The sequence below is a fragment of the Neolamprologus brichardi genome, chromosome 3 (genome assembly GCF_056152115.1).
Source record: "Neolamprologus brichardi isolate AB-2024 chromosome 3, ASM5615211v1, whole genome shotgun sequence".
Classification (NCBI taxonomy): Eukaryota; Metazoa; Chordata; class Actinopteri; order Cichliformes; family Cichlidae; genus Neolamprologus; species Neolamprologus brichardi.
In genome coordinates, this window is record NC_142106.1 from 20,988,979 (window position 1) to 21,003,288 (window position 14,310).

Here is a 14,310-nt window from a genome sequence, read left to right on the forward strand (position 1 = left end):
TCTCGCTAATATTTGGGTTTAATTCTATTTGCTGCCTTACTCACACCAAACCTTTTCAGAAAGTCATCTGTATATTCTTTGGTCCATATCAAAACTATAAAATAATTTTGACTTACCTGTCTGTGAGTATTTATGCTTCTTCTTGTGGCCATGGCCCTCAGGTCTCAGTGTCTTCAGTCACTTTATTAGTGTTAAATAGCTGATGTTTTGTTTTTGTTGATTTTTACCCAACACAGAAAGCCTTGATCAAGCCAGTATTGTTTCTTCACAGAGCCAGCACACCATAACAAAAAATACTTTTGTCAAATCCTATAATTAACTTCTTTAATGATCATTTTGCAGGTTGTAAAAAAACAGAAAATACATTTTAAACAAGAATTTGGAATTAAATTATTTGGTGTTGATGAGATGTAAAATCATCAAAGAAACTTGGATTTATTACTTGTAATCTGAGAAACTCATCTCTACAGCTATAAATAAGTCTTGTGTCTGCACTTTCTTTCTGAATTATGGCAAACACCACATCAGAGGTGGTGCTGTCAGTGCCATTCCCAACTGTGTTGGGTGTTAAACTCGATCTCTGAGTTGATCAGCAGCTGCTGTAAAAGACAAAAAAAGAAAGAAAAAAGAGAGAAAGAAACAGTGTCCAGCATGAGCATGTTTTGATGTTTGTCTTACATGTATGAAATGTGTTTTAATTATGAAAGCTGATCTTGACTAATAATAAAATTCTCAACAATTAAACTCCATCAAGTGCAGATTAAAAGTCCAGCCAGTGAAAGAGTGAAAATTGAAAAGTCTATTAATTCTACTGAATAAACTTACCAGTGATTTTGAGATCACATTTTGCTGAACCTGAGGAGTAGTTAGTAAACACTGCACAAACATAAAGACCCGAGTCATCAGTCCTGAGTCTTGACAGTTGAAGACTGATTCGTCCTTCTCTGAGGGCGTCTTTGTCACTCTGGACTCGTCCTGAAAACTTTTCATCCCGAGACTCTGACACCTCAAAATAATGAACAAAATTGTACAAGACTACTATTTTTTCTTCAATTTTCTGATAACAGAGGACACTAATCAAAGACATGTCATCTATGATGGTGAACGTCCACTCCAGTGTGATGTTGTGGTTCTCCTCTGCCTGATAGGAGCTCTGTGTCACATTGACTACAAATGATCCTGTTGAGGAGACAGAGAGGGAAAGAGAGGAGCAGACACACTGAGAACTGGAACAAATCTGTTGTTGAGCTTTATTTGGAGTTCATAAAGTGAAGCTGTAAACTAACCAGAGACACATGAGGTGAGGATGATGAGCAGCAGGATCCTGCAGATCATCTTCTCCCTGTGAGAGGAGACAGAGGTGAAGAGTCATCAACACATGAGGTCAAAGGTCAGTCAGTACAGCTAGAAGAAGGAAAATCAACAGTCTGACTTCATTCACTCATCACAACATCTGATCCTGTTCATGATCCTGATTATTACACTGACTGACCAAAACTACATGAACTACAAACACAGCAATGGAAGCAACCAGAAGAAAAAATTTGCTCTCAAAGTATTTGACATATTTTTTTTTATATTCAGAGTTGCAAAAATATATATCTGACACAAGGTGGGGCCATGTTTCAACATATAGAAAACAGCAACACTGTGAAATCTGTTTTCTGTGATGGTGTTTAAAGGAGTGTTTACCATCAAAATGAAGATGCTATTTTTGGCCTGTATTTGTATAGCCCTTTACTAGTCCCTAAGGACCCCAAAGCGCTTTACACATCCAGTCATCCACACATTCCCACACTGGTGATGGTAAGCTACATTGTAGCCACAGCCGTCCTGGGGCGCACTGACAGAGGCGAGGCTGCCGGACACTGGCGCCACTGGGCCCTCTGACCAACTCCAGTAGGCAACGGGTGAAGTGTCTTGCCCAAGGACACAACAACCTAGACTGTCCGAGCCCGGGCTCGAACTGGCAACCTTCTGATTACAAGACAAACTGCCACGATCGCCCTTTTTATGAAAATAAGCATTATGTTAATGACACAACCTCTTTAACTCTTTAAAGCATTAATCATAAAATAATTGGCAGAAAATTAGAGTGAAAAATGTAGTGTTTATTGAACCTGACAGATAAAAAAATAAATATGAATTTGCAGCACAAGTGTTTTGGTGGGAAAAACAAAAATCACATTGATGATATAGAAATCTCAAAAAAGTACAAATTCTCATGTATCTAATAATTTACTACTACTTAATCCTACTACTACTTGTACTAATAATAGTCTATGCACATTCTTGTTTTTCATCACTAACAGTAGCAATAGAAGCAGAAAAACATTATAAAAACATACATGGGTTGCTTCTTCCTTTCTCAGATTGTAACAAACACCGTTGTCTTTGGTTGTCTGCCTCCAAAAAATGCGTAATTTAAACTGTTAACATGAACCTCGTTTAACAAAGCTCATCCAAGTCTGTGCAGAGTACAGGGTCCTCTTTCAGACTGCAGAGTAAGCAACAACTGAGTTTGTTAACCCCGAGATAAGAGAAAGTGAGCAACTGATGCAACAGGCTAAATTCAACAAATAATATTTGAGCTCACTTTTCCAGTCACATCATTAGACAAACAACAAGCTACAAGCTAATTTTCATTTAAAGGAGTCATCACCCAGTTCAGAGTAAACTGACTTGTTTGTTGCAGCAGTGTGCCGGGGCACTGACAAAAAATGATCAGACAAAAGCAGGTTCTGAGGAAATACTGTTTCTGTTTCTGTGAAAAGTTATGTTGTGATTTTTCAGACTAAAAAAACAAAAACAAATGAATAAATCAGTGATTCCTGAGATTAGGGACAAAACAGGTTTTAATTTTCTAAAATATATTTTTTGATTTTTCAAAAACATATTTACATACAATTGTTACACAAAGTTTTGGCTGTCTCACCATGTTTTGGTACAATCTCCTAACATTTTTTAATAATTTATGTTTTTGCTGGAGAAGTGCAAGGTTTTTGTCAACACCGTCAGACACAAAGAAATGCAAAAATATATATTTTAAATTAAGTTGTTTCAGCTATTTTGACTATTAGCAGCTTCTCTATTCTATTTTTTATGCACATATGTTTTCAAAGTAATTATACCACATTTAAAAGTAAGATTATTTTGGCTTTTTATTATTAGAGTTAAAGTCATACATATTTTCAGAAGCTTGTATTTAATCTCTATAAGAAACAATCATATTAAGCAGCATGCAAATTACACATTTATTGATAAAATTACGTATTTTTATTGGAAGATCATGAGGGAGGAAAATATATGGTTCTCCAAAAGTGAAAAATAAACAAAAAATCCATATTATGGAGTTGACAAGGTGCAGACGGTGGTGACACAATAGTAGAAAACAAGATATTATTTCTTTCAAAATGACCATTAAACCTTAACAACCTTTGTAATATCACAAGACACATCATAACAATTCTGTTTTTGCACATGTCATAGTTCGCCAGCAAGCAGCTACCTACTACTCCTTGATTCCTAAAGTTCTCTGTGGTTGTGTGTTTAGACCCCGCTGTACTTTCTCTCCTTTTGTCTCTCTGTGCTTGTTTCCAAAACCTTCTCTTCTGCCTTTTTTCTCGTTCTTTCAGATCACTGATGTTCTTTATTTTTCCCTCTTTCACTCTATTTCTCCATCTTTCCCTTTCCTTTATGAGAAACTCAGGCTGGCTGTTAATTTTTTCTCTCCTTCTTTTTTGATCATCCCTGTTCCTTCTCTTTTGTTCCTCTACTGACAGCTTCCCCTTTGCCATTCTAGTCTGAAATGTACCATTTTGTAATTACTATAATTTTTCTGAACCTTATGCTTTTTTACAGATTAAAGATGAATATTCACAACACAATTATGCATTAAGCAATAGAGATGTTATCCGGCCATTAAGTCTGATGTCATTAGCCGTTTCCAGGTCCAAACTCCGCTGCAGATCCCAAAGTCAAAGGAACTCTGCGGCATCACTGAGAGTTACAAACTGTCTAAATTCTTTCATCTTTAATAAAATGATCAGTGTGGCTGCTCTACCAGGTGTAACATCCAGGCATCCATAAAAACAGAATATATGAAATTTAACAGAGTTAGAAGTTAGATTGCTTGTTTCCACCTAAACATGATATACCAGCTCTGCTACCACTTCCAACATAAATGAAGACAGAAAACTAAACAGCAGTGACTTCTGTAGGGTTACTGAAAAAAAAATGCTTTTATAGGATCAAAAGAAGATAAAAACGAGGACTTCTCCTGCACAACTTACCAACAGGCTCAGAGATGGAGCGAACCAACTGAAGCTGGGACGGACAGATCATGCAAATATATAAATGGGGACGGGGGCTCAGCTCTCAATCATGTCATACATGTAGTGGCTTGTAATTAATATTAATGCAATATACTGTTTGAAAATGTAATCAACCTTTTTCACATTTGCAAACCTAATTTCAACTGGATAAACAGACAATGTTACTGATAGGTTGGAGCCAAGTGTCGTTCCACCCACTTGACCTCCATCAGACTCTCAGCCAGGTTCCCCATAGCACTCCTTTTATTGTGGCTACATGAATATGCCATAGGTCATTAACATATAACATCTTACATAGGTATACATGTGAACAAAGAATACCTTGTCTCTGTGCGTTGTGTGTGTGTGTGTGTGTGTGTGTGTGTGTGTGTGGGGGGGGGGGGGGGGGGGGGGGGGGTCAGAGTGTGACCCCATAAAGACTTCCCTAAACCTGCTGGGCTGGAAGTCCAGCAGTTCATCTAAACAAGTTGGTCAGATTTAAGATTGAAGCATTAATTAATGGCAGGACTTCTTTTAGCAGTCTTGTAGGAATGGGGTCTAAAAGACACTGTCAAGCTCTTTACGCTTGTGCAGCTTCCCCGCTTGAAAGGGATTGATGCGTCTTTCACAGGTGTTTAATAAGGGTGCAACAATACTCGTATCGATATTGAACCGTTCGATACAGTGCTTTCGGTTCGGTACGCATATGTATCGAACAATACAAAATTTTAAATTTATTTTATCAACTTTTCTTCTGACGATGCTGTCTGTGTTGAGAGCTCAGTGGATCTGCACTCGACAGTGCAGCCTAGGCGAAGTAGTCGAACGCAGATTCACTGAGCGCAGGGCAAGCTAGCGGGACAGAAGTTAAGCTCGTTGCAACATGGCAAATTGAACCTCCCCGACCCTCATTCAGATCTGGCGTTTGGAACTATTTTGGTTTTCATGTGACATATGACCCTGAAGGTAAGCGCGTCATGGACAAAAGTAAAAAAAAAATGGTTTGTTAATGGTATGTTGGATGTGCCCCGCAATGCTCAATTACATTGGTGGGAACTAGTGCGTTTGTGCAGTTAGCTCGTTAACGTGTTGGCCGTCCAGCCCCACACACGGGGTGATCCGCGGTTGCTTGTTAACAGAGATTTGCTGTGTTGTGGCGTTAACGTCATTTCAACGAGATTAACGCTGACAGCACTAGTGGGAACACAACGAATATGACTGCACATTTACGCCGACATCATCCTAATGCAAAGACAAGTGGAAGCAGACAAAAACAACAAGCACGCATGCTACAAACTTTAGCCGAGTCATTTAGACAGCCGTTAGCACATGATTCTCCTTATGGGGACCTGATATGTTTAATATGCTGCTGAGAATATAGCCCAGAAGAAGCGTATAGTATAGCTTTTATTTTGGAAAGAGCCATTTCTCTGTAATAAACTCTCTTTTCCAAAGATGAGTGATTTCTCAGATAGATTTATTTTTTATTACTTTGTTTCAGCAACATTAAATTTAAAAACTGTACTTTTGAGTTAAAATATATTTATAATTTTAATAAATGACAAATTAAAAAAGGCATGAACATTTTTTTGTATCGAAAAAAATACCGAACCGTGAATTTTGTGTATTGTTGCACCCCTAGTGTTTAACTGGATTTTACTCAATTACCAGGCAGATCTTTTGTTTCTCTTTTTTTCTTTAATCTTCTTTTCGGCCATAGGTGAAAAACCTTTAAACACAAACCCCCCCCCCCCCCAAAAAAAAAAAAAAAAAAAAATATTGTGAACAATCCCAAACATTTTTTAACACATCAATGCAGTGTATAAGCTTCGTAGCACAATATTTACTCGAGTATTTTTTAAAAGCTCAAATTATGCAATTTACTCTAACGATTGTACATACAACTTTAAAGGATACTGCTTTCTGTAAAAGTGCTAAATCAAATGATCAATCTGCATTAGAACTAAACAATAGTATTTATGACCAGCTTTTCTTGCACCCAACCTAATGCAAGCATTAACAGTCTTCCATATGTGGCAGCACGAGGTGAGAATAAAGTAAATACTCTTCACAGTTTTAAAAGACAACGCCACTCTGGGAATTTCACCCAGAGAATACTTGAAGTAACACTAATCACCAAGAAGGCAGTTAGGTTTGTTATACTCAGTACAGAGACGAGGTTCAATGATAAGACAAATTGACAATTTATTAACAATTATTTAAAACACCGTATAAAAGCACAGTCATAAAAATCCATGTACAAATATGCTTAAAAATATATTCAGAGCTGAGGCTTACCAGTGGAGGGGCAGGGATACCACGCACAAACTCAAAAAAGAAAACACACCACGACACAAGTGCAACACAAAATCACACACTCACACTAATAAGCTAAACAAGGCAGGTGTGTACACTCAAAGGATCCCACCACCAGGGCACCCTAGTCTCCTCCACGTCAGCACTCCGCATCTGAATAAAAGAAACAAAGGAAATTTTAATATATTACAACAAAACGAATGTAGCGCTGGGGGATAACCCTACTGCAGGACCACACTGGTGATCTGCAGCTATAAAAAGGGCCTCCCACCAGTGGCGTAACAAAAATCCAAACTACAAATCAAAACAACATACAATCTGGATAAAACTTTAAAATCTGGAGCAAACGGAATCGCCGTATTGCTCCAACTAGCCGTCGGCCCGACTATAAATTAATCATACGGTCAGTCAATATGTACGCCAGCTGACTCCCATAACCGGCATGCATATGGCCGCTGTCCACGCCGACGTCCACTTTAAAAAGCTGGCAGCAGCAGGAAAAGAAACTTCGCAACGGGAACAGACGGTAAAAGCCAAGCCAAGCAAAGCAGCAGCACCTCAGTTAGCGTGGCGTTGCGTAAAACTAAGGCCCACACTTCCTGCAAAGCATAATAAATAATTACTATAAAACAAACAAGAAAAGGCAGGGATCGAGACGAAATTGAATTACGTACCGAGTAAACCCGCGTCATGAAACATGAGCAGGGGCTCATAGGAGGTTTCCACAGCTATGACCTAAAAACAATATCTGTTTACCACCAAGTAAGGTAATGCACACACTACAATGAGTAAACACCTACCAGCCGCGATGGAGGCTTCAGAATGATCTCTGCAACACCAAGGGGAAGTCAGGTGAGCAAAAAGGAGATCACAGGTAAGCGATCCAGGAATGCTCAAATGGCCACTATTTATACTAGCGCCCCCTAATGCGCCAGGCTGAAAGTGGGTTGAACCAAGGAATAACATTCCTCCTGCCACACATACACAGACCAATAATAAACAATGGTGCCGCTCGTAAACAGGCCGACCAACCCACGGCACAATGCTAATGCTACGTAAGCTAGTGGCAGCCGCGATTCTTTAGCAAGAATCGAAAGTGGTGGGTGGGTTCTTTTACATTTTGAGAGAAGCCAATTGAGTCTAATACCAGATTAAATGCTGTGTTGAGGCTGTAATTTTTAACATCTACATGGATGTTAAAATCACCCACAATAATTATTTTATCTGAGCTGAGAACTAAATCAGATAAAAAGTCTGAGAAATCAGAGAGAAACTCTGTGTAAGGCCCAAGTGGACGATAGATGATAACAAGTAAGACTGGTTTCTGAGTTTCACAGCTGGGGTGGACAATGTTAAGCATCAGGCTTTCAAATGAATTAAAAGTCTGTCTTGGTCTTTCGTTAATTAATAGGCTGGTGTGAAAAATTGCTGCCACACCGCCCCCTCGGCCTGTGCTTCAAGATTTCTGGTAGTTGGTATGACTCGGGGATGTTGATTCATTTAAACTAACACTACTAACTCTACTAACTAACTCTACTACTTTAATCATCCTGCTGTAACCAGGTTTCTGCAAGGCAGAGTAAATCGATTTGTTGATCAATTATTAAGTCATGTACTAACGGAGACTTGGAGGAGAGAGACCTAATATTTAATAATCCACATTTCACTGTTTTACTCTTTGGTTCAGATGTGGATACTGTATTGTTCTTTCTTTGTGATTTTTTATGTTCAAGTTTGTTGCTGGTTTTTAGTTTGGGTTTTTTTGTATTTTTGGGAGCTGACACAGTCTCTATGGAGATGGGTTTTGGGGGGTAACAGGAGGAGAGAAGCTGCAGAGAGGCGTGTAAGACTGCAACTCTGCTTCCTGGTCCCAACTCTGGATAGTCATATTTTGGGGGGTTTAATGAATTTGTCTATATAAAAACAAACCTCCAGGTTCATTATGACATCTATAAAGAGAAACTTCACAATTATAATTTACAACTGAGGAGTGCAAGGAGGTCCTACTTCTCTGACATCATCACCAAAAACAGTCTTAATACTCGGGCCTTATTTTCTACAGTTGACAGGCTAACAAACCCTCCTGTGTCAGTGGCAGCTGAACTTCATTCGACGATGGCCTGCAATGACTTTGCCAAATTCTTCACAGAAAAAATCCAAAAGATTAGACAAGCAATTGGTACATCAACAGCAGATCCAGAATATGTACTGTGTCCACCGAAAAACTGTTTAAACACCATGAAACAGTTTCACCCTATTAACAGCAAAGACCTAGAGGACATCTTAGGTCAACTGAACTCCTCCTCTTGCTGTTTAGATGTCCTGCCAACAAGTTTTTTCAAAAAGGTCTCAAAGACTTTAGAGTCAGACCTGTTACAGATCGTCAACTTTTCTTTAATATCAGGTGTGTTTCCAGAATCACTAAAAACTGCTGTAATAAAACCTATACTGAAAAAGGACAATCTTGACAAGACACAAATGAACAACTACAGGCCAATCTCAAATCTCCCATTTTTAAGTAAGATCATTGAAAAAGCAGTTTCTCAACAGATCAATTACTTCTTAAAACAGAATAACTGCTATGATGCTTTCCAGTCAGGTTTTAGACAGAACCACAGCACTGAAACCGCTCTGACCAATGTGTTTAATGACATATGTCTGAATACAGACAGTGGAACAATGTCAGTCTTAGTTTTACTGGATCTCAGTGCAGCATTTGATACAGTTCACCACAACATATTACTCAAACGACTGGAGAACTGGGCTGGTCTTTCAGGAACTGTACTAAAGTGGTTCAAAACATACTTAGATAACAGGAAATACTTTGTATCAATAGGTAACTTCACATCTGAGCAGACAAGTATCACATGTGGAGTTCCCCAAGGTTCCATCTTGGGACCCTTTCTGTTTAACATTTACATGCTCCCACTGGCACAGATTATAAAGAACAACAAAATAAACTATCATAGCTATGCAGATGACACACAAATATATATCACAATGTCACCAGGAGACCGAGGCCCTGTACAGGCTCTTGGTAAATGCATTGAGGAAATTAATGACTGGTTGTGCCACAATTTTCTCCAGCTAAACAAAAACAAAACTGAAGTAATAGTCTTTGGTGCCAAAGAAAAACGATTACAGGTCACCAGAGAACTTCAATCTATACACCTAAAAACCACAAACCAGGCGAGAAATTTGGGTGTAGTGATGGATGCAGACCTAAACTTAGAAAAACACATTAAGACAATAACAAAATCAGCTTACTCTCACCTCAAGAATATTTCAAGGATAAAAGATCTGATGTCTCAACAGGACCTGGAAAAACTAGTCCCTGCATTCATCTTTAGTAGGCTTGATTACTGTAACAGCATCTTTACAGGTCTACCTAAAAAATCATTCAGACAACTACAGCTCATTCAGAACTCTGCTGCTCGAGTCCTCACTAAGACCAAAAAAGTGGACCACATCAGTCCAGCTCTGAGGTCTTTACACTGGCTGCCTGTCCGTCAGAGGATAGACTTTAAAGTTCTGATGCTGGTCTATAAAGCTCTGAATGGTTTAGGACCAAAATACATCAGTGACCTCCTGACCCAGTATGCCCCTTCCAGATCCCTCAGGTCATCTGGATCCGGTCTTTTATCAGTCCCCAGAGTCAGAACCAGACACGGAGAAGCTGCATTCAGCTTTTATGCTCCATATATCTGGAACAAACTCCCAGAAAGCCTCAGATCAGCTGAAACACTCAGTTTATTTAAATCCAGGTTGAAGACTCACCTGTTCTCAGCTGCATTTAAATAAAGCACCAAATCCACACTTAAGCTGAAATTTCAAAACTTACATTTTAACTACTGATTTTATCTACTGTTCTGATTTTATCTGTTTTGATTTTATATACTGTTTTGTTTGTTTGTTTGTTTGTTTGTTTATTTGTTAGTTAGTTAGTTAGTGAGTTTGCTTGTTTTAATCAATTTTAAATAATTGTTTTTGTTTCTAATATATCTGTAAAGCACTTTGAATCACCTTGTTGTTGAATTGTGCTATACAAGTAAACTTGCCTTGCCTTGCCTATATTTCTAGAAATGAGAGCTGCTCCATCCAAAGTGGGATGGATACCGTCTCTCCTAACAAGACCAGGTTTCCTCCAGAAGGTTTGCCAATTATCTATGAAGTCCACATCGTTTCTGTGACACCACTCAGACAGCCAGCAATTTAAGGAGAACATGCGGCTAAACATGTCACTCCTGGTCTGATTGGGGAGGGGACCAGAGAAATCTACAGAGTCCGACATTGTTTTGGCAAAGTTACACACTGATTCAATATTGATTTTAGTGACCTCTGATTGACGTAACCGGGTGTCATTACTGCTGACGTGAATTATGATTTGACTGTATTTACGTTTACCCTTAGCCAGCAGTTTTAAATTTCCCTCAATGTCGCCTGCTCTGGCCCCTGGAAGACAATTGACTATGGTTGCCGGTGTCTCTAGCTTCACATGTCTGAGAACAGAATCACCAATTACCCGAGTTTGACCCCCGGCTGGGTGTGTCGCAGAGTGGGGAAAAACGGTTAGACACATAAACAGGTTGGTGGTGTACCTGGGGCTTCTGTTTAAGACTATGCTTCCTCTTCACCGTCACCCAGCTGTCCTCTTTCCCCAGCTGTCCTCTTTCCCCAGCTGCTTGAGGTCTGCCGGGGAACAGCCAGCGGGCCCTACGCTATCTTAGGCTGCACCAGCTGCAGGGGCCTGACTAGCTACGAGTGTATCAAGGGTGCAAAGCCAAGTCTCCAATTCAGTAATCCTAGCCTCCAGAGCTGCAAATATGCTCTATTTGTTACAAGTATCTTTACTGCTAAAGGAGGCCGAGGAGTAACTAAACATCTGACACAATGAGCAGGAAAGTGCAGGAGGGACAGGTGAAGAGGCCATGCTGCTAGCTAGTTGGCTACGTGCTAAGCTAAGTAGTGAAACAGCAAAGACACAGTGAGTGACTACTGTGACTATAAATTAGGTAGTGAATACACAGGGAGTGTGCTTCGGATGAAGCATGTGAAGATTATACTATGAAAAAAGAAGGCATCTAAGTTATCTAAAAGATTTAATGAAATTGCTATGCAGATAAGCCACTCAAAAACACCACTGTGTGTTGGAACAGGAAGTGATACTCTACCGCAGAGAGAGCGAACACAGGGTGGCCTGTTTTCGAGCAAGTGAGAACCGTACGCAGCCAGGAAGAAGATAGAGGAAAATATGTGAAATATTTTTATCCATATCATCTAAGTTGTTGCTGAAGTTTCCATTTCACATCCAAAATCAGTTGGAGCCCATCTGGGATTGAACCCAGAACCTTTTGCACCCAAGCCGAGAAACAGACCCCTGACCAACAAGCTAAATATTGTGAGTGGCAGTGCTCTCAGATGCTTGGTTATTTTGGTAATATGCTTACTGTCTTTAAAGAGAGATATTATTTAATTTCCAATATATTGGAACATGTCTTATTGACTGGTGTACCAAATTTAAAAATGTTGCTCTATGATCAGTAAATATTGATAGTTTTAATCAAGTCACATGACTTTATTGTCATTCCAACCATGTGAAGTGGTAAAGTCCACAGTACACACTCTTTCCAGAAGGCAGCAGGGTGAAGAGTGTGCGTGAGGGGTGTGTGGGATGATTGTTGTTCTGTTTCTCTGTATATATTACTGTAGGGTCTACCTTACAATATAAAGCATCTTTAGGTGACTGTTGTTGTCGTCATTTGGCGCTGTATAAATAAAACTGAATTGAACTGAAATGAATTGAATTCAACTGAATTTAAAGGATACGGTGCAGATCTATCTATCTATCTTAAAAATGCATTTTATTTTTCCTATGGTTTTGTTTTTATGGTAAATGGACTGATTCTTATATAGCACTTTTCTACTCTCCTGGAGTACTCAAAGCGCTCTATGCAACATGCCACATTCACCCAATCATACTCATTCTCACAAGCACTTTCTCTGAACTTAGTGCTCTCTTAATTACATTCACACACATTCATATTCCAATCGATACATCGGAGAGCAACTTGGGGTTAGTATCTTGCCCTTGACATGCAGCCTGAAGGAGCCAGGGATCAAACCACCAACCTTCCGATCAGCAGGTGGGCTGCTGTACCTCCTGAGCTACAGCCACCCCGTGACGGGCTGTGTGTACAAAGGGCAGGGACTTCCTAACATTTTCCTATTTGCATAAAGGATTAATATACTGTTAATTTGACACCTGGAAAAAGAATTGATTAATTGAGTAAGTTTAAGGTAAGGGCAGAGGTCACTTCCTGTTTAAAAAAAGGTCAGGGAAGCTACTCATGGTGACGGTCTAGCTGTGTGAATATCAAGCTAAGAAAGAAATAAGAAGTGCTTAATTTCCAAATACGCCGGTTCGTCCACTTACAGGCCAAAGTGGTATGTTTGTTTATATTTTGTGCAATGTATATTTAAATATGTTTTAATTTTGAAATATAATTTTATTGTACATTTGTGTTCACCAGTTCTACGGTGTAACTGAGTACGTTAAGAGGAGCAAGAACTTTTGTGTCTTGTCTATGTGTACAAGCCAGCATACAGTCTATTTGGGGATTATTGATGCAATTCACATCTCATCCTAAAGTTAGTTTTACATTCATAAAGGTATCTAAAATAAATTACCAATTTTCTCTTTGAATTCCTGAAAGATAATTTTGTTCATTTGACTGTTGTACATATGGTTTTAACCATATATGTTCCCCAATACAAAAATATCATTCATAAATTTAATAAGTAAAATAATCCATATCTGTGAGCAGCATTTTAAGTATCTTTACCTGAAAAGAACTTCTCAGTGTGGCAACACCTCCTGTTTTCTTTCCCCATAAGAATCCAAAGGTTATTTCCCTTCTGAGTTTTCCAGAAAGTAAAACTTGAAGCCACAGCACGTGTTTCTTGTGAAAAATAAAAGTGTGCCTGTGGACACAAAGGATCCGGCAGATGCATATGCAGACTTTTATTATACGTGTGTGCGCTTCTGCAGTTTGCAGAGCTCAGCTCTCCACTCTCTCCCAGCTCCTCCAGCTGCACCAGCGCCGATCAGATCTCTCCTCTCCGGCGGTGGAAGAATGAAGAAAGAAAATAGAGAGGAATGATTACATGATGCTCGCTGGCTGCAAAGACCAGCCTCCCCTGACACACAACCTGAACCTGCTGCTCCACTCCTCCCCTGCAGCCACACCCCAACCACACCTCACCACACTGCCTTATAGTCTTTGCAAAAATAATAAACCGTCTTTCTCTTTAGCTGATCATGAATCATCTCACATCCAACGAATAAAGTGATGGAGACAAAATGAACAATATGACAATAAATTCACGTAAAGATGGAAGGTTGGTGACTGAATGAAAATTATTTTCATCAACATAGGAACTGAGAGTAAACCAGTAAATCGTTGCTTTACCTGAAATATTAATGATATTACTTCCATTTCTTTTTAAAGGCTGCTGAGGTTGCTGATATAACTTGCATAAATAGGAAAAAAAGAAAAGTTGGCAAAAAGACCGAGGACGCATAATCATCAACAGCAGAGTTTGGTAACAATATGAGGACACTTTTTTAGTACAGCATCAAAAACTACAGCAGATTCCTTTGGTTTTATGGATGTTTTGAATT

The 14,310-nt window shown here is 39.2% G+C and overlaps 1 protein-coding gene across 1 annotated transcript; it reads right to left on the reverse strand.

Annotated features, from left to right (window-relative positions):
* Positions 1-328: 328 nt before the first annotated feature.
* Positions 329-2,700, reverse strand: LOC148103840 (programmed cell death 1 ligand 1-like). The gene is made up of 4 exons (XM_087834709.1): positions 2,349-2,700; positions 1,287-1,342; positions 826-1,179; positions 329-599 (listed from the first exon to the last, which is right to left on the reverse strand). Coding segments are annotated over exons 1-4 (444 nt in total). The 5' UTR covers positions 2,351-2,700; the 3' UTR covers positions 329-567.
* Positions 2,701-14,310: the final 11,610 nt, after the last annotated feature.